The following is a 21,617-nucleotide window of genomic DNA, read 5'->3' on the forward strand; positions in this document are numbered from 1 at the left end:
TTTGGAGAATAATTGAAAAGTTGCTTCCACTATTATGGATGATCAATGCTTTTATCAGACTCAAATTAAAAAGGCAAAAAAGCACTCAAGATAATAATACTTAGTACATTGCAACAGTTACTTTGTGTGGCACATCATGAGCAGAGTTTACTTACAGCAAAACTAGAAATCTGTCAGAACCAGCAGCTTATGAGGTCGTATTGTGACATGCCTTTTCTTGTTTTTTTATTTGTGTAGAGATTATTTAGGGCACATTTAAGGTCAGAGTTCACTTAGTGGCGTTTGTCAACATGTCAGGCCTCTTTTTCAGACAAAGCAATAACACAATGGATAGCAAGACAATGATCTTTCATTAACTCCCAATTTAGTGACCCGAAGCAGCATTACCGAGAGCGTACAAAGAATGAAAGACATCAGTGACACCCAACCAGGTACTTGTACCCCAGGGTATACTTCTGTAGCTGTAAGAGGGTACGTGGAATGACTGTGGAGTAGCTCACCTAATTTTAAAAACAAAAGAAATTACGAGTTGATCAAAATTACATATCATTTTTTAAGGAGGAAAATAAAAATCCCCAAATACTTATGAATTAGTTTGATGCTGATTTTCAGCAAATGTATTGCCACAATAACCAGTAACCTACGGCGACTGTTAGCTAACAAAAGAGTCAGCTTAAATTAATAGATGAACAGTTGAAATGATTTGCCAAATTTAACTGATAAACAGTTGATGTTGTTAGTTAAAAGTAATCAATAATATGTCAAAATGATTTGCTAAAAGTAATGGACAAATAGTTGAAACACTCAGCCTTAAAATAATTGATAAATAACTGAAATAACTAAATATAAGTAATGGATAAATAGCTAATAGTAATAGATAAACAGTTGAAATTATTATCTTAAAGTAATAGATAAATAGTTGAAATAATTAGCTAAAGGTGATAAATGGTTAAAACCGATTTGCAACAATATTAACTATTTCGTGGTGTTACCTAACATACGCTTTAATAGACAATACATTTGAAACATGACGGATGTGGTCAATGAAGGGGTACTTGTCAGGGTACATCAGATCAGTACACCATTCAAATAAATTAACAACTCAAATAATCCAGAAAACGATACAGACGAAAGCAGTTGTCTGACAATTTTACTTTTGCCTCAGAGCCAGAGGGGTCAAAAAACATACACCCTTGAAGACTATTTTCCCTTGTCACTCCTCCTGGTTCAGCCAGCAGTCAGTGTCCATATTGCCTGGGGAGCTGCACTACCTGATAAGCGAAGGTAGAGGCTCCCTGACACATCTGTCTGCTTGATGAGCCAAGTGTCAAAGCCCCCCAAAGTGCTGGATGGAGTGCATCAATAAACGACTTTAATCCCCTCCTGGGGCCAATGTCCTCCTACTAATAAGGGATCGTCTTACACCACTGGCAGTGAGGAGGGAGGTAAAAGTGGCTTGGCACGGGCCTCAGCACGGGTACGTACAGTACGCAGGGAATTGTCTGTACACAGGTAACAGCCTGTAAATCACACGCGCCTGCTGTTGGCTTAATTGTTGGATTGTATCGGTGTTTTGTTTCCTCTTCCTTCTCACTTTCCCTGCCTCTTTTGCCCTCTGTCCTTCTATTTTCTCTTCAAAGTACAGGGCTGTTTGTCATCGCTCTTTCTCTGTCCAACACCACTTCTGTTTTGGTATTTCAACCTCTTTTCCCCACCTCCGCTATGTATCCAACTCTGCCCCAGACGGTCTCACTTGCCAGACAGAAGAGGAGAAGCAGAGGGATGGGCAGCATTGGCTGCGCTGAAGGACGTGTGGGTTGCTAGCATCCGCAGGGAAAGATCCAATGAGTGTTCTAGTCAGAGTGACCCTAATTAACCACATATTATCTGCAGGCTGTGCGGAGGATTATGGCCCTCAGCTCTGGACCCTGCAGGCCCGGAGACCCAAAGACTGAGGACTGTGTCCGCTAAAGCACACTTCATATTCTGCCTCAAAGCAAAGACACAGAGAGGAGGGGGCGTGAGGCTGGGCCGGGAAAAAAAGGAACCACAGAGAGAGCAGATAGCTCGGAGCATAGCTGGACCTTTCTGTAATGAGCAAATAAACACGGGCATCCGAACTGCTAGGTGCACTGCAGGAGGAATACGCAGCCACCCTTTTTTGGCACTCTCGCAGAGAGGAAGACATGTTTAAGCTTCGTCTGTCAAATCCTGAATATATATCCATCCCTCCCGCCCAGGTGCTGCTTGAGCAAACTGAAGTTTCTGTCGGAGGAGGGAATCATTATTCCATTGAGAGATAATGAGCTAATTTTCTCGTTCGACATTAGAACACCCAGAAATGAACACTTCGCCATGTTTACAGGTCGTCAGACACGCAGCGTGCCGCCGCAATAAACCAGTGTCTATTGTCAACTAGGCAATGCAATCTGGGAACTGCACAAAAAACCCTCATTGACGCAATACAATAAGCAGCACCCACAGGCAGCCAGAGACTCTGATTTCTGTAGAAAACACTTTAGCAGCAGCTGTGACATACCTCATTTCAGATGAAACACAAGCCAATACCAACAACATGATTAAACAGAAGATTAACTGACACCAACCAGCCAACTGCTGAAAAAAAGTAAAAATAAAATCCCAATCCAAAGGTTATAGCTCTAAAGATGCGTAATTTCTTAAAGTGGAATGTGTTATTACAAGAGTTAAGAGCTACTAGCAGATACAGTATATTTAACATTTGCATAAAACCAAACTACTGTATAAAATAGTGCAGTGTTCACAGTTCAAGCATTTACAGGCTTTCATGAATTATTACAGGGGAATTCTATCCTCCGCTAACCCCGGTGTGCAGCTGCTATTCTGAGCCCCTGTATCATCTCCTGTGGTTCCACACTGTAATTCAAGCTGGAAGTCCTGGGTTTCAGGGCCCACGCTGTCACTTACCCCGGTCGGTGTCGTAGAGGTAGACGAACTTCTGCCACTTGTAGTGAGAGAGCAGGCTGAGGACGGCACCGCGGAGGGCGGGGCGCATCTGGATGACAAACTGCACCTCGTTGTCAGTGGGGTAGCTTGGAGTCACAAAGGAGGTGTGCAGGGCGCCGCAGAACGACGTCAAGGTGTTCATGGACTTCTTGTCGTAGAATCCGAAGATGGCGTACACTCCGCGGGAGAACTGGGAGCAGACTGTGGGGACAGCGGGGGACAAGAGGTCACAAGCGTTAGGACGTCATTCGGCAGAATATGCACATTCACAAACGTGTGCCTCATCTCTTCAGGCAGTAATAGATCAATTGGGTTGTTTGACCCACCACTAATAGCCAATTAAGTGGTATATATAATAATACAGATTCTGTTTATTATAACAGTATGGCCGTTTTAATTACACAGCCCAAGGTGATACAAAATAAATAGTTGCCAATTAAGTTTCTCACTAATTGATCAGCCTGTAAAATAACCCGAATGATGACATCAGGGTTATCTGGGCTTGGTTATGGACTATGGACACAACTATAACAGAAATCCTGTGTTACAAATTGGGGGTGAGGAGTTTGAAAGATGTGGGTATATGCCAGGTAGGAAGGGTCTAATGAAAGACACTATGAAGTTGATTTATGGGATATGTAGGATCCAGAGTTTGAGTCGCTCAGTCAGGATATCTCTGCCACTGCTGCTTTGATCGTTTCCCAATACTTGGTATGACTTTTTATTATTACCAAAAACTGGAGTGCCCGTTAAATTGAAAAAAAGAATCATTGGAGTCATCAATAATGACGTTGCAGCTCTAAATGGAACCCATACCTAGTGATCACAATATAAAATCCTATTTACACCTGGTACTAACGTTCATTATCTGCATATGGATAATGAGAAATGCACGTTTACACACATTGCACAAAAACAGAGCATGCATTGCATCAGAAGGTGAGCAGATCTTGTAATAGAGGACTGCATAGTGACAGGATGTCAGCAAATATCCCGCAGCTGTAAATGCAAGCGGTACAGTGTGTGCTTGTTTGTTTTGGTGGAAAAGCGGCAGCCAATGGATAGGGAAAAAGTCACGCCGTTCACCGAAAAGGTCTCCAGCTCCCACCAGGAGCTCCCCGCCGGTGATCGCTCCGTTCGAACGACTCACTGCAGCATTCGCAGCAGCAGCCGTGAGCCGCCCGTCAACGCTTCTCTTGCCTCCTACGAAAGGAGCTGGAAAAGACAGCTCTTTCTGCCTCGAGTGCAAAGTGAATGCAGCTTCACTTGCCGCGACCTTGAAGCCACAGCGTTTGTGTTTGTCGGTGCCACAGTGTCACTAACAGCTACACACCTGAGCGGTAGCTTTGCATAGTTACAGGGTAAACAAATAGAGATCACATTTTGAGGCAAGATTGACCCCCACTTTTGAAGAGAGAGAAAATAAAACACACCCTGTCGACACGCTACAGACTGTTCAGTGAAAATGAGTTTCTGAGGCGACCAAAGGAAGAAGAAAATAAACAGTTGCACCATCATTTGAATGTTTTCACTTCAACAAATCTATAACAACCACTTCAGGGAATGAACATCTCAGTAATACAATAATGTTTTTTTTCTCCATCTTTCTTTTATTGTGTGCGTCTGATGACATTTCTTGAGAGGCAAAAAAAACGTTTCCATTTGTTTGTATATTCATCACACGCCCTAGTGGGACGACTTCCAGGCAGTCAGAAGCCATTAATGTGTAAACTAACAGTCAGAGCTACAGGTGCGTTCTGCTTCCCCACCCTATCATGAATGGCTGCTCACTTATTCTGATTGACTCTCAAGTGCTCCCACTGGCTAATCAGGCATTCTTAACATCCGTAAACACTTTGAATATTCCAGCACGACGGTTTGATGACAGGAGGGAAGGCAGGCACTATCCCATCTTATGCAATTGCTGTGTTCAATATTTGTTTTCGATTGGCTGACGGGTATTCGTTCAATTGTTAAAGGATGCGATGCGTCAGACATAGCTTACAGGCTCTTGTTCAAACACGGCTCTAAATTACAAGTTTCAGCACTCATCAAGGTTATCCATGCTGAACTGGACATGTTGGGCGAGATTCAAACCATACATGTACACACACAATAACCGTTTTCTTCTTTTTTTTGTCTAACAGTGCGACAGTATGTGCGAACCTTTCAGACACTCAAGAGGACAACATGGCGGTGCTCACGTATATGGCTCTTAAGCACAATTGCTGTGAGAATGAGAGATCTAGTCACTGGTGGGATTTGCCTCATCCTTTTTAATTCTATTCCCTCCCTATCTGTCCTGGTACAGACACCTCTCCCAAGGTATAAGCATCCATTCTCAGCAACACACACACACACACACACACACACACACACACACAAGCATGCCCACATGCACGCCAGGATGCAGACATACACACACACACACTGCTTCTTGATAAGTGAATCAACAGATGGACAGCGGTATTGTGGGCAAGTGCTGCAGGGTGAGTGGTGCAATCTCCCTCACTGAATGGGAGGCGGTAGGAGCTGCAGTCCTCGTTGAGGCCCAGTTTTCTCTGCACTCCCTCTTAATTTGGGCCAGTTCTGAGACAGAACCTCTCCTAGGGGACCAGATCTGGCAGCCTCTTTCTTTCTGCTCAGCTGTCCTCTGCTTATTAGGTTGAGCTGAGAGCAAGCCCGAGCTTCGGCATCAGACACGTCCCCGTAACCTCCCTCTCTTGCCCCCGTTAGATGTCCAATGTCTCGATGCTGCACCCTTTTCGGGGGATCCCATGAGCTATGCCATCTAGAGTGATCTGAGCCAGCATGTGTGGTCTCCCATGGCGGTGAGGTTTTACGAGGATGTTCTAGACTAAGAATGACCTGTTCTGTTTTGGGGGCACACATTGGCCTGTCTCCCTGCACCAGATCTGCCAGTATCCTACCAGCTCTGCAGCTCAGAAACAAGGCATCCTGCCACAAGAACTGCACATCGTCGGCACCTCCAACTTCTGCAGGGTCTGTCAAGCCGTAAGCTGTGCTGCGCAAAAACCTTGTTTTCTCACTTTCTCACTACCGGCACATTTTCTTGATCAGAGGCGAACATGCCACATGGTGAGACGGCGTGGGTTCATAAGGCGTTTATAGACTGTAGCGTGCAGGTGATAGTAAATCTGAGCTCCAGGAACCTTCAGGTGGAACAAGCAGCGCTGTCCATCGTGATTGATTAAGCAAATGTCTCCCCACATCAGTAGAAATGACCCTTCCTTCGGCAGGCTACGACCATCACTTTCACAAACTGCTGTGGGAAAACAATTTGCTGTTCCACTCAGTGCTGGTAAAGAAAAACAAAAGGAGTGTTAGCTCTTATCACCAACAGCCAGGATCACCTGTGAGGAATGAGCTTTTTGTGACTCCCTCTTTTAAATCACATACTTCTGCATCACATTGTAACTTTCTAATTGATCTACTTTTATGTAACAAGCTGGACCAATTTGCTACCTCGTTAATTCATGGCGCATGTATATTTCTTACTCTTTTCAATTTTAGTCAACTCTGTTCTTTCAGTCAAGGGTGAATAACAAGACAGCAGAACAAATGAGCAGACTATATACACTGGGAAGTTTATTAATAGGAAATAGAAAGGAAAAAAAAGCAATCAGTAGGAACATATTGACAGGAATTTAATGTTTCTTTGCAGTGAAAAGGAGAGTGAATTGCACCAAGATTCCAGCTTAATAAGTTATATAAAAAAATGTACATAGTTTTAACACAAATGGTTGCATCTTTCTGAATCTTTGCATATTGTGTTCCCTATTATTTGCAATTCTTAAGAGCCAAATTGGGAACTTAAACTTGTTTTTAGAAAGATTCCACAGACTGTATGGAAAGAGCTGTATATGTATGTATTCCTACACTCAGAGATGTGTCTCCATGCAGTACTGATCCCCCCTCTTCCTTCAACGCCTCACTGTCTCTCTCCACTCTCCTCACCACTCTATTTGACCTCTCCTTTTGCCTCAGCCATCTGGTCATCCCCCAAAGCATACATCCTCTTCAAGCGTGGCAGTATCTCTCTCCACCTGAGTGCCTCTCTCTTTCCCCTCTCACATTGTTTCCCACATAATATCGTCCCACTCCACCAGCGGAGCAGAGATTGGTGATGGACTTGGGTTAAAAAAAAAAGACCAAAAAAAAAGGGCACAGTACAACCAGGAGAGAGAGAGAGAGAGAGCTGCTGTGGAGAAATACACCGTCCTCATCTCTCTCAGTAATTAAATTAAAGTGAAATAAATGTCCTGTAGGTGAAAATAAGACGACCGGACTGGTCTCCAACTCTGACAAAATAACACATCAGTTAATATAATTTGACGATTCTGCGAGTGTCACCTTGAATTTCAATAATGCTAATTTACTCACAAGTCCTCAGACAACCATGTGCATCTATACTGAGCCATTAGAGGAGCTTGCTTGGGGACTGAGTGGTAAACAACACAAGGAAAATTCCCTCTCATCTGCTCCTTCTCCTTTTCCTTCTCCGACTCATTTTCCCTTTTTTTTTTTTTTCTTCCTCTGCAGCTAACCGTGCCTCCTCCTCCTCCTCCTCCTCCTCCTCCTCTTCCTCCTCCTCCTCCTCCTCCTCCTCCTCCTCCCCCTTCCTGCTGCAGGGGACCATGCATCCCATCTCCAGTTCACTGGTCAAACACACACAGTGTGCCGCCCTCATTCCCTTCTATAATCAGGACACTCGGCAGTGCTACGGGGATGTTACATTTCTGATGCATCGCTTGAGATGGCTGGCCTGGAATGCTAGTTCAGAGGGATATGTGGTATCCTGCAGGCATGCTGAGCTAATTCATATTAAAAAAAAAGGAAAAAACCTTTTCACTCAAAGTATTTGGAATGCTCTTTCGCGGCCCATGAGCCAGGGCTTTGCACAGCCTTGGGAAGGGGGGCTGGGAACAGTAAATGTCAACGATGATTGTGTCTCTTTAGCTGTTTGCCTCGTCCTTTTCCACAAAAACCCACATTCTCTTTTTGGCCCCGTTGTTTCTCCTCTCAGCCACGTGTCCTCCATTTTCCCCGAGTCTCGGCCTCCTTCTCCTCCTGGTCCCCGTAGCTTCTCTTGCTGGTCCCCCCCCCCCCCCCCCACCCCTCCTTCCTCCCTCCCCCTTTTCCCAGCTTCCCCAGCCTACATCAGGACCAGCCTGTCCTGCTCTGAAGAAGGGATGCTGTCACTGGGAGATAGCTCACAAGTGCCCTGGGGGATTGCATCAGCTCTTGTCATATAGAGATGTGAAGTGCTTCAAACTGTTAACTCAAATGGCAGACCTAGATTCGAGGACGACTCAACTGCAATGTTGCCGTGAGACGTTAAAAGGAAGCTGTTACTAGTCCTGCTCCATCAACATCCTCTTTAAATCACCTACTGGGTTGAATGACAGCGACTCACACATTGTGGAAAGAGAGCGAACAAAAACACACTTTTACTATTAACAGTAAATGTATCCAGTGGTTGACATTTCGATAATATTGTTAATTGACGTTCAGCGGAATCATGTTATTGATAAACAAAAAAATCTGTTTCCATTCAGTCTGTAATTCTGTAACATACATTGTTTTACACAATGCACGTACAGTATAACAGGATTTTTAGATGTGATGCAGAACAGTGGAACAGAGTTCATTGCAATACTCCCATTTGACAATTTTGTAGGTGATTTGTTGCCTACATTTGTCATATTTTGATACAGTATATATTGATATTTGAAAATATTCCCATTAATATATCATTTTTGGAGCATTTTATGCCTTAATCAGATAGTGGTAGTATGACAGGAAGTAAGGAAGAGAGCTACAAAGGTCCCCAGCTGGACTTAAACCAGGCTTCATGCATGTGCTTGTGTGTGTGTCTGAGTGTATGATGGATGATAGGGGGTAAGGAGCTCTGTCACTTGGGCTGGTTAGCATGGAGCTCACCCACGGAGAGATAAGCATCTCCACATACTGAGGACAGCTTTCTAACTTCCTTTGCTCCTGCAGTCAATTGTCCTCCTCTCATATTCTCTAGCTATCATTTTAACCTTTACATTTTGTAACTGAATAAACTCATATAAAGATTAATATATTATGCTGTGGTCATGTAAAGCCACGACAGAGCATGCATAGATTTACCAACAGAAAATGGATGTGTACGTTTTATTGTGTCTATCTGGTGTATACAAGTGCAGTGTGACACTTCCTTCTCTGCTAGATACATTAGGAAAAGTCACAAAAAAATGGTTACTGGCCAGTAACTTTAATGGCTCGAATTAGTGTGTCTCTACGAAAGAGGGGGCTGCCTGTAATGCTGGCCGACTCTACACAATGGAGACACATATAAATGTTCTGTTTCTCCACTGGAGAGCAGGCCAACTACTAGAAGAAACATGATCTTATTCCAACATATGAGAGACTTTTGTCAAGTTTCTTGCTCACAGTTACGATTTTGATGCGAATGCAACGTGAGAAATAACAAGTTTATTTTTCAAAAAGATATATGGAAATGATTTGGAAGTCATTTTTTGGCACCAGTGCTGCTCTTATTTTTAGAATAACACATGAAGAGCAATATGACAGGAGTCATTTCTAAGAACAAGCAAACCCAAATGTTTATCCACTGAGCAAAACTGCACGAGTTAAGCATTATTAGCATGGCACAGTGATTGATTTTAATTTAAGTCAAGTTAGAATATTTATGTTGTGTGAAACTGATCACAGTATATTGCAAAAGAAAATATGTTCACAGAGCTGTATGGTTACCAGGTACCTAGTCGAATATCCTTTGAGAAGGAGTTAATGAAAATTGTATGAAAGTATAAAATTAAAATTTCCGTTTAGTTTTTTCTTCTTTTAATCCTCTCTGAGCTCGTTGCAGAGTGGTGAATCCAACTGAGAAGGACATTATGGAAATCTGTGTGAAAGCGTAAAATTCTCACTCTGGTTAGCATGATTTACATTCTCTTTGAAGCTTCAAGAATTGGGCCTAAAAGGCATCCATAGGGGAAAAGAAGCATCCCATACCATGCTGCACCTGGAAGACTCATATACAACCTACAACCCCAGTCAGTCGTGATGAGATGTGAGCGGACGTCTGCTCTGATAGCAAGAAAGACTGAGATATGAATTATGCGCTATGATTCTGTCCGTCAAATCTTTTCCATTGTAAGCCGACGGAGGATTACTGATGCAAACTTGAATTGGCTGCTTTTTAAATGACACAATATTCCAATAAAACATTTTTGAGATATGACTTAATAGGATGGCTAAAAAATAAATACTAATAAAACCAACCAGGACTCTATGGCAGGTGAAGGACTGTAGAGAAATGACTCCTTAATTAAAACAAAGGATTGATGGAGATATGTACTAATATGTATTATTTTCAACACTTTAATATTAGAATATGTAATGTCAAACATTGTATTTATACTTTAATAACATGTTTCCTTCCAAAAGAGACCTTATAAGGCTTAATTCTTAAGCCGGATTGCTCTGTGGCATAAATTCTTGTTTTAACTGATGTGACTCATCTGGCCAATAGAAGGTTTGGTAAAACTTTCTATGTCTAATGTGCATTATAAACATACTTGTAATGCATTATAATCTGCTTGTAGCAATTTATAATTATAGCTATAAGCACTATAAAAATAATCACAACATATTATAAAGCATTTCATAATGACAGAAAAGGTCAAGTATCATAATACTTCATAATTGCTGGTCACTATAATACATTATTATGTATTAATAATGCATAAGTGGTCATTGTTTGGAAATAAATAAATAAAATCTATGCAAGACAAACAATTCATTTATACTTTATACTTCAAGCTAACAATGAGCACTTGGAGTAACTTATAATCACATTATAATGCATTATAACAGTGATGTAATGCGTTATGAAATTATTATAATGTATTAGAAGTATGGAAATCGTAATACACTATGATCCTTGCAACAAAACAAAATGTCAGTGAGTGACCCGCACTCACAAAGTATTATGATACTTGACCTCATAAGTCATTATGAAATGCTTCATCATGTTTTGTGATTTTTGTTATAAAGCATTACAGTTATTTATGTGCATGTAACTATAATTAAGCAGTGCTATGAGAAGATTATAATGTATTTCACATATGAATGCATCATAGACATGAGCCTTATAGAAAGTGTTTTTTTTCCAATCTGTAGTTAAAAATTCAAAGTAGTATTGCTGGGCTGCGTTCAAAACCTTTGTTTTTACCACAAATAATACTCGACACATTGAAGGTTTCGACTGCTGCAAATTACTATGCATATAATGCCTTGAAGAGGAGAAACTGATCCGGAGTCACTGAGGTCAGGTGTGGCCTACAAGCATGTACTTCTCCATCACTGGAGTTCATCAGCTTTTTCTGTTCCCTCTCATGTTCTTTCCTCTGCAGCTCTACGACCAGCAGCCCCTTCTCCTCCCCACCTGCCATCTTGATGATGTAGTCCTGTACTTGTGAGAGTGGCTAGTGAGCAATTCTCAAGGGAGTCAACTCCATCTCCTTCTGACAGATATTTTCACCTTCAAGGTCTGACCCTCCTGCTTTTGTTTGCTCACAGAGCAACACGCAGGGCTGAGAGGACTCTGCGGGTCAAACAGACCATACATGTCGCCGTATAGCTCCCTTCAATGCATATCAAATGTCCAGTATGTTCAAACTCAATTGGACGGGACTCCCCTTGTACATGCAGAAGTCTCACTTTGCCCTCGTCTGCTGCATTTCATTTCCTCCACACATGCAATTAAGGACCATCTATGTGAGCAGATAACAGACCTAAACCCTTGGCCCTCGCTTCACCTTGAGAGCCGCTCTCCGGCGTTCCCCGGCATCCCATCTCGTTGAACAAATAACAACCCCTTCTCCGACAGGCTCTTGCAGTCCACCATTTGCTGCAATGCAGAGGCGAGAGGAGCGCTACAGGACTTGTCTTATCCTTTCAAAGATGATCACTCCTCTCACCTTCAGGAAGCCGTCACCGCAGCACACAGCTGCTGAGCACTGACCCTTTAAGTGTGTCTGTGTGCATTTTTTTTTTTTTTAAGGGGGGATTCAGCAGAGTATGAAACATGGAAGGCTTATGATATTCTGTAATTGGATTTCCAAGAAAGCTGGTGACAAAGTCCCTCACACACCACTAATCCTCCCGATCAGCACTGCGGGCCTAAAGCGTGCTCTTCTTCGCCGATGAATATGGAGGGAAGGGAAGAGGATGGAGCATGAAAGCGAGGAAGAACACGGGGACCGCAGATGCAGAGGGGTGTGGGTTGCACCTCCGAAGGCGTGCCGACGTGTCTAATCAGCATCTCCGCGCGAGGAGCGAGTCTAGTTAGAGGAAGGGTTCAACGTGTCGGAACCGACACGGCAAACATTCGAACTGTCGCCTTCAGAAGTGGTCAGGGGCTCTGCCTTCACAACAAACAAGGGGAGATTAGCTCTGCTGAATCACAGGAAACAGTTCACTTTTAGGACTCTGTGACAGATGCCTGCAAGAAAAGAGAACACACGGAGGACACTCTCAGCCATATCAAAGAGATTAAAGGGATAGTTTAAGACGACGCCCCTGACTGATTGGACTTGACTATGGCGGAGCTCGGCTCGCCTGGGTGAAGATGTGTGGTGGTGTTTCAGGTATAGACCCGACTGACTTGTTTTGAATCCAATCGTAGACATCAGGAGAAATAACTGGCAGCTGAAACCCTCTCTGGCTCCGTATTTTGGATGATTGAGAAAGAAAAACAAAACAAGCAGAGTAAACTTTGTGGATGTCTGGCAGGCGCATATATTTTCCCGTCACTGTCAAAACGCTGGATTGTTTTTCCTGCCCTACATCAATTCTATCTGTTCTGCAGTCTTGCTTGCTAAACTAGTTTCTGTTTGTCATTCTCTCTTTCCCTAATCTGCAAGACGAGGAGTCTTAAAACGTCTATATTCCGGTTAGGGTGCGAACCGTCTGAGCATAATGCTTCCTGACTGGTTGTTTCAGTCCTTTAGGGGGATTTCTGATCCGTGTTTCCCGTGTATGGCTTATGTGCACATGCAAGGCCAAGTGTGTGCCGCACAGGGCCACCAAGAGGGGATGACAATCTGCCACTCTCACAAGCTCCACTTCCAGCGCATGTAAACTAAGCCTTTGCCCCCTGGTTGTCGCTAATCAAATTACATGTCACATTTCATATCCGATGTCGATGAAACAAACCACGCCGAGTCACGGAGGCGTTTGCATTGTGAAGCTCGATTATTACTTCTCCCGGATCAGTCTCTCCCAGCTCTTTGCCTTTTTCTGTGGAGAATAATAGAATAAGTCAACGAGGACGGGACATGGGACCAGTTGTGTAACCTTGAAGACGTCACTTAAAGAATTCCCTCTCCTTCTCAGCCTCAATTCAGGCTTTGTTAAGTATGTAGAGTCCAGCACCACTTTTCATCTTATTAGTGCCCTTGCTGTGATGACGCTTCATCCCTGAATGATAATGCTGGAGGTGGTAGGGGGGGGGAGAGAGAGCGAGAGATGTAAAAACAGGGAGGGATGACAGTGAGTGAGCTGCAATCCTATATATGTGCCCGGACCCTGGCATATAAACCCTTGAATATGCCTCACTCACCTTCCTTTTCTAAAGCAAATTTTCCCACAAAAACCAATAAAGATTCTCAGCTAGGGGATTTAGAGCCATTTCATAAAGTCGCTTGGAGAGAGAGAGGAGAGCAAGACGTTTTCTCATATTAGATGAAAAGATGGATTCTCCGTGGACCTTTCATTGTCTGGATATGTGCTGGGCACTAACTCCAATAAGAAAAAACACAGCCCAACTCGATGCCTGTGTGATATCTCGTCTGATATGTTCCCTGCGCTGCGATGTATTCAAGTCAGAATAAGTCTTGGGTTTAACGGTATCAGTCTAATGACAGAATGATAAAGACACACTGAAATGGATCTGCGTAACAGGCTGATCAAAACCAAAATGCTTCAAAGTAAATTAACTTCTAAGCTAGAGTGATAAAGTTGCCATAAAATAATGAAAAAATATTTTTTTTTCTTCATTTAACGGTCGCACTAAAATCTTATATTTACAATGTGTTGATTACTCAGGATAATCCACAGGCTGAACTGTCTTCAGTGAAACAGCCAGAGAAATAGTCCCTATAAAAAATATTTAAGAGGAAACTATGGCTTATCACAACTCAGCTTTTATTTTTCGTAGCTCTGGGCCTTTGGTTCAATGGGTTATGGCTGCTTTTGTGTCAGACGATCGTAGAGTTGTAAACAAGCCGATAGCTTTGCAAGAGTAGCTACAATTTCTTTTGGAGGAAAAAAACAAAGTGAAGTCCAAAACTAAAGTTGTAATAAACCGTTGTTTTCCTTTAAGAGCATGTTATTCAGACTATAATAAACATTTCATTCATGTCCGTCGTATTTGGGTGGAAGCAGGAGGAGGCTTGATACCTCTGGTGGAAAGTGAGAGGGTTCAATGACACTTTTTTTTTTAATTAAACTTGTGGCAATCCCATTGTTTCCCATAACTGCTACGCACTTCTGCAATAGGAAACTCCTCTTCATTACACCTAAATATTTCATTCAGTTACAGGGAGTCCTAGGGCTAAAAAGCTTAACTCGGAGACAAACCCCTGAAATTGGGAGTGAAATGTTCACTGACGTTTCACAAACTTCGGCCACTTGAGAGCAATTTCCAAACGTAAGCTTCTTTATGCATAAAAGACCTAAAGTCTATCCCCTCACAGCTCAGGGATGGGACTTGGTAAAGAAGCAGCAGCAGCACTACAATGTGCGAGGGGGAAAAAAACATTGCACAAAGTGTTGAGAAGAAAATAAAGATGAGCCTTCTCAGTGCCCTTGGCATACGTAAGAAAGGCATGTTATTCAGTCTCGCTGCCCATTTCCACTAGACAGAGCAAGGTGCTATTTCACACATATTGTACGCTCCTTTCTAGTAAGTTCATTTTAAACTGGACATCTTGCTTCTGGCCACTGTCCACTTCACAGACTTCTGTCTGCTGTTGAATGTGTACAGCTCATCTACAGATTTGTAGTTAAAATCCTAGACAGCATATATTCTCACTATAGAAGGCAGGTAGTCGGAGAGAGAAGGGAGAGACGTGCTGTGCTCTGTTCTTACAATCCAGTTCACATCACACATGGGCATACACAAACACAGTGGTTGGTCACTTCATCTGTCCATCTCCAGCACCATGGCTCTCTCTCCTCCACCATTCCCTCCTCTCGTAAACATAGCTAAGCCAGTGAACTCTCCCAAGTCCCTTTTCATCATATTCTAGCACTGTCAGGGCTGCAAAGGGCACCGGCATCTGAAAGAAGCTTTCCATTGAGGCCTTTTGGAATGGATTCACTCCAAACGGCCTTTTCATTCTGCAGCTGCGATGGATTAGCTCTGTCATGGGTCCAGATGGGGGTTTTTGCCTTTCCTGATCAGCACACCACGCCGGGGGAAAATAAATCCACGCCACGGAGATAAAGACGGGAGGAAAAATAAAATTAAGGGACAGGAATCGCGCCGGCGGCTACCCAATGGTCAATGATGGAACACCTCAATATTTCATCACACGGTCATGCATGGACACGCAAACACGGACAGCGGCCTGGGAGCAACCGCCCACAGGTTTTATGTATCCATGTGTGAAATGGCAAGAGCCACACAACAGTACTCTCCGAATTAACCATTGGAGGGAGAAACAGAGGAGGGTCATGGTCGAGCGAGCACATCATGTTCACTTAATTCTCACTCATGGGGATAGTGAGCACTAAAGACAGGACCCGCGGTACGACGCATGTAAAGTAAAGACAACCCCGCTGCGTCACAATCAAACCGTTTTCTCGCACACACCTACTAACAAGTCTTCTTGATCTAAGTTGGGAAAAAGCAAACGGCTTCCGCCTCCTTGATGGCCGAGTAGGAGGATGAGTCAAAGCACCTCGGAGCGTCGTACCCGACGACAACCGAATAATTCCACGCCTGTTACTCGTGGCCGTTTGACTCTCATTCTACTCTTTACGGCATTCATGCAGATTCGATTAAACTCGTGCGCTCGATGTGAATCAGTGAGCAATCAGAAATGCATTGGCGCTTGTGATAACACAGATGAAATTATTTGAGTGGCTTGGGTTTGTTCCTCGGGCCCGCCAGGAAACAATTCTGCCTCGGTGTCACCCGCAGTTCATTCCAACACATCAACAGATCCTGCTCCGACATTGCTGGGGTCTTCAATCTGCGACTGCAATCACAGTCACAGTAATTGTCTACACCCCCCCCCCCCTTCCCCTTGTTTCCAGATGTGTTGGTCTGCATTATGTCACTGCACAAGATGCATTCAATATTAACCACAGAGGCTAACCATGGCACGGCACGCCTTATTTGCATCTCTGTATCACTGCGAGGAATATGCTAATATCTTCCTTTTTCTTCCTCCTCTCCTTCAGCTTGTATGCTAGAGTGCCCGTACACTAGTTTCACAAGGTTATGATGCTCCAGTGGCCCGGCGACTGTGAACTGTCACAAGCAATCAGTTATGATGGAAGCCCTTGTTTCTGCACAGACATGCAGCTCTGGCAGGGCTCTGCTAGCGACTGCCTCTTTTGAAACGGGCCAAAAACGTGCGGATCGGTCTGCTCAGTCGGCAGACGGAGAGCTGGGAGCTGGAAGCCCCGTCGCACTGTGATCCAATATTTACTAGTTGGGAGAGTACATCGTGACACTCCCTGTTGATGTTTGGTATTCATCACAACACCGCCCCAATGTCCTGACATTTTTTTTAACCGTCAAAATCATCCTACGCCACAGACACACACACACACACACACACACACCCACACACACACACACACACACACACACAGAGAGAGGGGAACCGAACAATAAACAGCTGATAACGCCATCCGAGTGGGCCGACAAGATTAGACAGCACATAGGTGCCAATTAATGCTTTTCTCTGAGCTCCTCCGAAATAATAAAAAGGCTCAAAAGTATTTTCCTTCATAAGCTGTCTGACCTTGGATAGGACAATGCAGTCAGCATCTTCTATTGAACAAGACTTCAGAGTTTCTTTTGGACCCAGTGAAGCCAGGCCAATGCAGCAACTTCCGATGAGGCGCGATGCGGATGCGCTATTCCGGCTCAAGTAGGGGATTACTGATTCAGTGATTACGGGTATTGTAGGGGAGTCTAGTGAATGGCCAATAGCTAGCTGAGTGTGACTGCAATGGCTGCGGGAACATCGCTGTAATGGGCTTTGTGGGAGAGATTAAATACATATAAAAAGGAGGAATATAGAAATGAGAAAGACAGAGAGAGAGGAGGGAGGGGGAGTAAAAGTAAAAAAAATGCTGACTGCAATGTAAGAGATCTTTACAGGAGTTTTTTAAAATGGTCTTCCTTTTCTTCTTCTTTCCTCCATCGCTGCCTTTTCACAACTGGCCCATAAGGGTAAATGACATTTCCAAATGAAAAATAATCTCTGCCACAAATGACGCACTCCACTCTCCTTGAGAGGTTTTTGCTCATTGACAAAACAAAAATGGAAAGCAGCCATCACATGGAGCTGAGCTGCTGGCAGACGTATCCCTGATGCACCTGAGATGAATAGTTCACAATGGAAGCTTGCCCCCCTCCCCGGTTCATTTGACTTAAAATGCACCACATGTGCAGGCCCTTTTTTTTTTCTTATCGTTAACCATTTTTTTTCCTCACACGGAGCAGAGCAGCGAATGTGTCTAATGCACCACTAGGACTGTGTGCGGTCCCTCGTGGTGTGTTTATCGTTTGCTTTTTGTACGGCCAGCCAGCTCCTCCTGTTCATCACAACGCAGCGCTGATAGCATCTTCAATAAGGGAACACAGACTTGGCCTGTCATTGTTGACTTATAGTTCAGAAAACCACCCTATTATTTGAACAGTGGTGAACAGATGTGCGGAGCATAGATGGGCTGTCATGTTGCATCATGTCTGCAGCCGAAGCCTTCGTGGGTCTGCCATAAAGCTCACACATGGGTCAGCGGTGCACAAATAATCCTTATACATTCTTGGTTGGTTCATCCAGGTTTTTATTGCTCAGCTGTGGCAGAAATTGTTTTTATAGTTCTGGAAATGCTGTAGTCAACAAAATCTGTTTAAGTGTTAAAGCTTCATGAGTAATCAAGTAACATCCCTGAAACATGTAAAGCATTTCTGGCGGTCACAGAATTACTGTATTCATGTATTATATATGAAACACATCAGTTACCATGTGAATACAGCAGTATAAGCGTAAATCCTATGTTGGCTGCTTGTTTGAAATAAGCGCAGGCTGCAGAGTTATGATATGTTTTAGGGTGCCATGACAGTCCATTCATAATCACATTTGCCCCTGGAAATTAAACAGATAGATAAAGGAAAACCATAAGATATCAAAAGAACCCAACATCCACACAGAACACAAACGACTGATAACTGTCATGCACATCTGTGATGTGATTTACTCATCTTCCAAATCAGACAATCTGTCCCTCCACCAGATTCCCTTTTTACATTCCATAGCTGCTGCAGCCCAGTGTTTGTTAAAGATATATGGAGATTTGAAGCCACCACAGCAGCAGCGAGGGAGGAAAGCTGTTGTTTTATCAAACAACATCTGCCAGCGTCATTGATTCCAAGACAAATAGCACTTCGACAGCAACACTTCTCCTCAGGTTGGGTTTAAGAGGATCTTTTGATATTCTGATTAAAAATTCATTGTGTTGAATCTGCCTCGGAGTGTGTTCTATGTTTTCTAGTCTGAATCTCATTACGGCTTCAGCTGTGTGCCTGACTTTAGAATAAATAAATAAAAATACAGAGGAGGGCATCTCATGGCTGGAAAATTAGGTCAAAATAACGTTCCATTTCGGAGGTTTGGCCTTTTGAGTTCTTCCAGCCTTTTATGTGTTTGCTGTATGAAAAACAAAAAAAGCTTTAACCTCATATGACCACAACAAACATTACTAGTGTTACGCCAGCGAGGCTTGAAGAACATGTAGGATTATTGGTATCTCATCAGTGCTAAATCTCAACAAGACTGCAGAGTGCAGAAGCAATTACTGTAGCACTTGTAGCAACAAGTACAAAAATTCAATTTTTAATATTTAGTCATAAAGTTCCTAAAAAAATAATGATAATAACTCTGCCCGACATTTTTAAGCTTGAGTCAGATCATAACAAGTAACTGCATCTGACAGAAACTCCACCCCTTCTCTGCCTCATCCTTTTTTCTTTTCTTTTTTTTTTTTAATCTGAGCCACACTGTCAGTCACCCCCTTCTGCTGACGTCCCGCTCCCCTCTCAGAGGCATTGCTGTTCCCAGAGCACGTAACCTCATCCGGGGCCGTTACTGTGCCACTCATCTGACCGAGGGCCCGGATCCAGCTCCCTCGGAGACCGCCTGGCCTGCTGGCCTCCGGATCGCACCATTACATTACACCGCGTGTTTCTCTCAGAGGCTTTTGCACAGTCATGGTGCTTATCAAATATGCTTGTCTACTCTTTGCATTTCACACAAATCCTAGCCTTTCAAAAACAGTATCTCCTAAAAAAAAATAAAAAAATGAGACGCGGGGGGTGAGCTGGCAATATTTTTTACCATGACCTTTACTTTGGATGAATGATGGAGTGTGTCAAGGGAGCTTCAGTACAAAACAGAGAAATTTACTCAGTAAGAAATGTGAAGAGGGAGACAGCTATGTGTCTGTCCACGCATGTGTGACTGCATCCGCCTACAGTGTCTGTGTGCATATGTGCACACAGACACACACACACACACACATGCATATGCACAAGCCTGTGCGTCCATAAACAAACCTCCATCTGTGCCTCCAACACAGCTGGACTGTGATGGCGTGTCCCGGCACAACCCCCATAGCCCGGAGAACTCTCTCTCGCTCTCACACACACACACACACACACACACACAGTCATACACTTGTGCACACACATACTCTATAAAAGCAACATCTAAAACCTCCATTATTCAAATTATTTTGTCTTCATCTTGCTTTCTCTTACTGCAGTCTTCGTCTCTATCCTCCCACTACTGCTTTTCACCAACTCTTACCCAGCTCCTCCTGCCATGTTTCCCCGGTCACACCTTTCAAGCTGAGTTACAGCCTGCAAGGACAAGAAGTGTAGCGCTACTACAATCACCTGAGGAGCTTCTGTCGACCATAGCCTGTATCTGTCAGGCCGTGCGCTGCAAAAATATGCCTGCCTGTCGCTTTGTTTGCCATCCATTTGCACACACCACCACCGACACCACCACCAACAACTGCCCCAAAAGCTATGCACAGAGCGATACACGCGAAGATTTGGTAAGGGCCCTTTCGTCTGTGCTTCGCAACATATGCCATTTGCCACATGTGCTCAGTCATAGTGCGGGGCCGCCGGTGTAAAGAGACCGTTGGTGTTTCTGGCTCACATGTGCGGAGCTAGCACTCTCCGGGTAGGCGTAAAGGTCAGTGGAAAAGATGCTTCTAAGAATGAGTTGTGTCTAGACAAAAAAACTAAAATAGGTTTGTGCACTGTTGTGAGTTTATGATAACCCTATTCAATTTAAATGAAATCCAATGGGCTCCACGCACTTTCTGATCCTGATGCTGTCCTGATATTACTCACCGATTATCACCATTGATCGACCCGCATCACGTGGAATTTAACATCCGCTTAGAATGAGAGACACACACATATGTGCAATAATTCATTTTTTCTGCACACTGCTTAAGGCAGTCCATAAGTCCACTGCTATTAACTTGAAGCAGTGTTTAAGGAATAGTTTGACATTTTGGGAAAACACACAGCGTTCCTGCCAAGAGACAGATGAGAAGATTGAGACCTCTCTCTGTACGGTAAATATGAAGCTACAGCCAGCAGCAGGTTAGCCTGGATTAGCATAAAGACTGGAAACAGGGTGAAACCACTGGCTCTAATACACCTACCAGCACCTCTAAAGGTCATGAATTAACATGCTATACTTTGTTTTAATAATAAAAAAACCACAAGTGTAAAAACAACAATTTGCTGCTTTACTGGGGGTTATAAACCGGACTATTTCTTGACTGGGACCAGTGACTTCCTGGTGTCCCGATTGGTTGCCTGGTAGCTAAGAAATAATTTGTACCACTTGTAGAACGGTGTCTTTAAAAAAAAGTAACTTTTACATTTTTGTAAGGATTTAAGAAATGCGATCTAACATGTTAATAAATAAGCTACCAGGCTAGCTGTTTCTCCCTGTTCCCAGTCTTTATGCTAAGCTAGGCTAACAGGAGGCTGGCTCCAGCTTCATATTCACCATGCAGACATGAGAGTGGAATCAATCTCTGAAGTCTACCTCTTGGTAAGAAAGCAAATATGCCTATCTCCCAAAATGTAATGCCATTCCTTACTGCACCTTGTCTCTAATTACAATAAGATGAATTGCACCTCACAGTCACTCTGCTCTCTCTCTCTCTCTGTTGTCCCTCCTCTTTCTCGCCTTAAGAAATGACGAAACACAAATCACAGTGACTCTTGTTTCATCTTATTTTCGCCACACTCTCTGAGC

General features: G+C 43.5%; 1 protein-coding gene across 2 annotated transcripts in view; it reads right to left on the bottom strand.

The window, feature by feature from the left end:
• gria3b (glutamate receptor, ionotropic, AMPA 3b) overlaps nt 1–21,617 on the bottom strand; it is a 79,269-nt gene that overhangs the window by 53,339 nt on the left and 4,313 nt on the right. For both annotated transcript variants that reach the window (XM_068714523.1, XM_068714522.1), the window contains exon 3: nt 2,947–3,186. In XM_068714523.1, coding sequence (XP_068570624.1) covers nt 2,947–3,186 — 240 coding nt within the window. The remainder of the gene's footprint in view (nt 1–2,946; nt 3,187–21,617) is intronic.

The sequence above is a fragment of the Cebidichthys violaceus genome, unplaced genomic scaffold (genome assembly GCF_023349555.1).
Source record: "Cebidichthys violaceus isolate CVI_PGR_0920_01 unplaced genomic scaffold, fCebVio1.0.p SCAF_2, whole genome shotgun sequence".
Lineage (NCBI taxonomy): Eukaryota > Metazoa > Chordata > Actinopteri > Perciformes > Stichaeidae > Cebidichthys > Cebidichthys violaceus.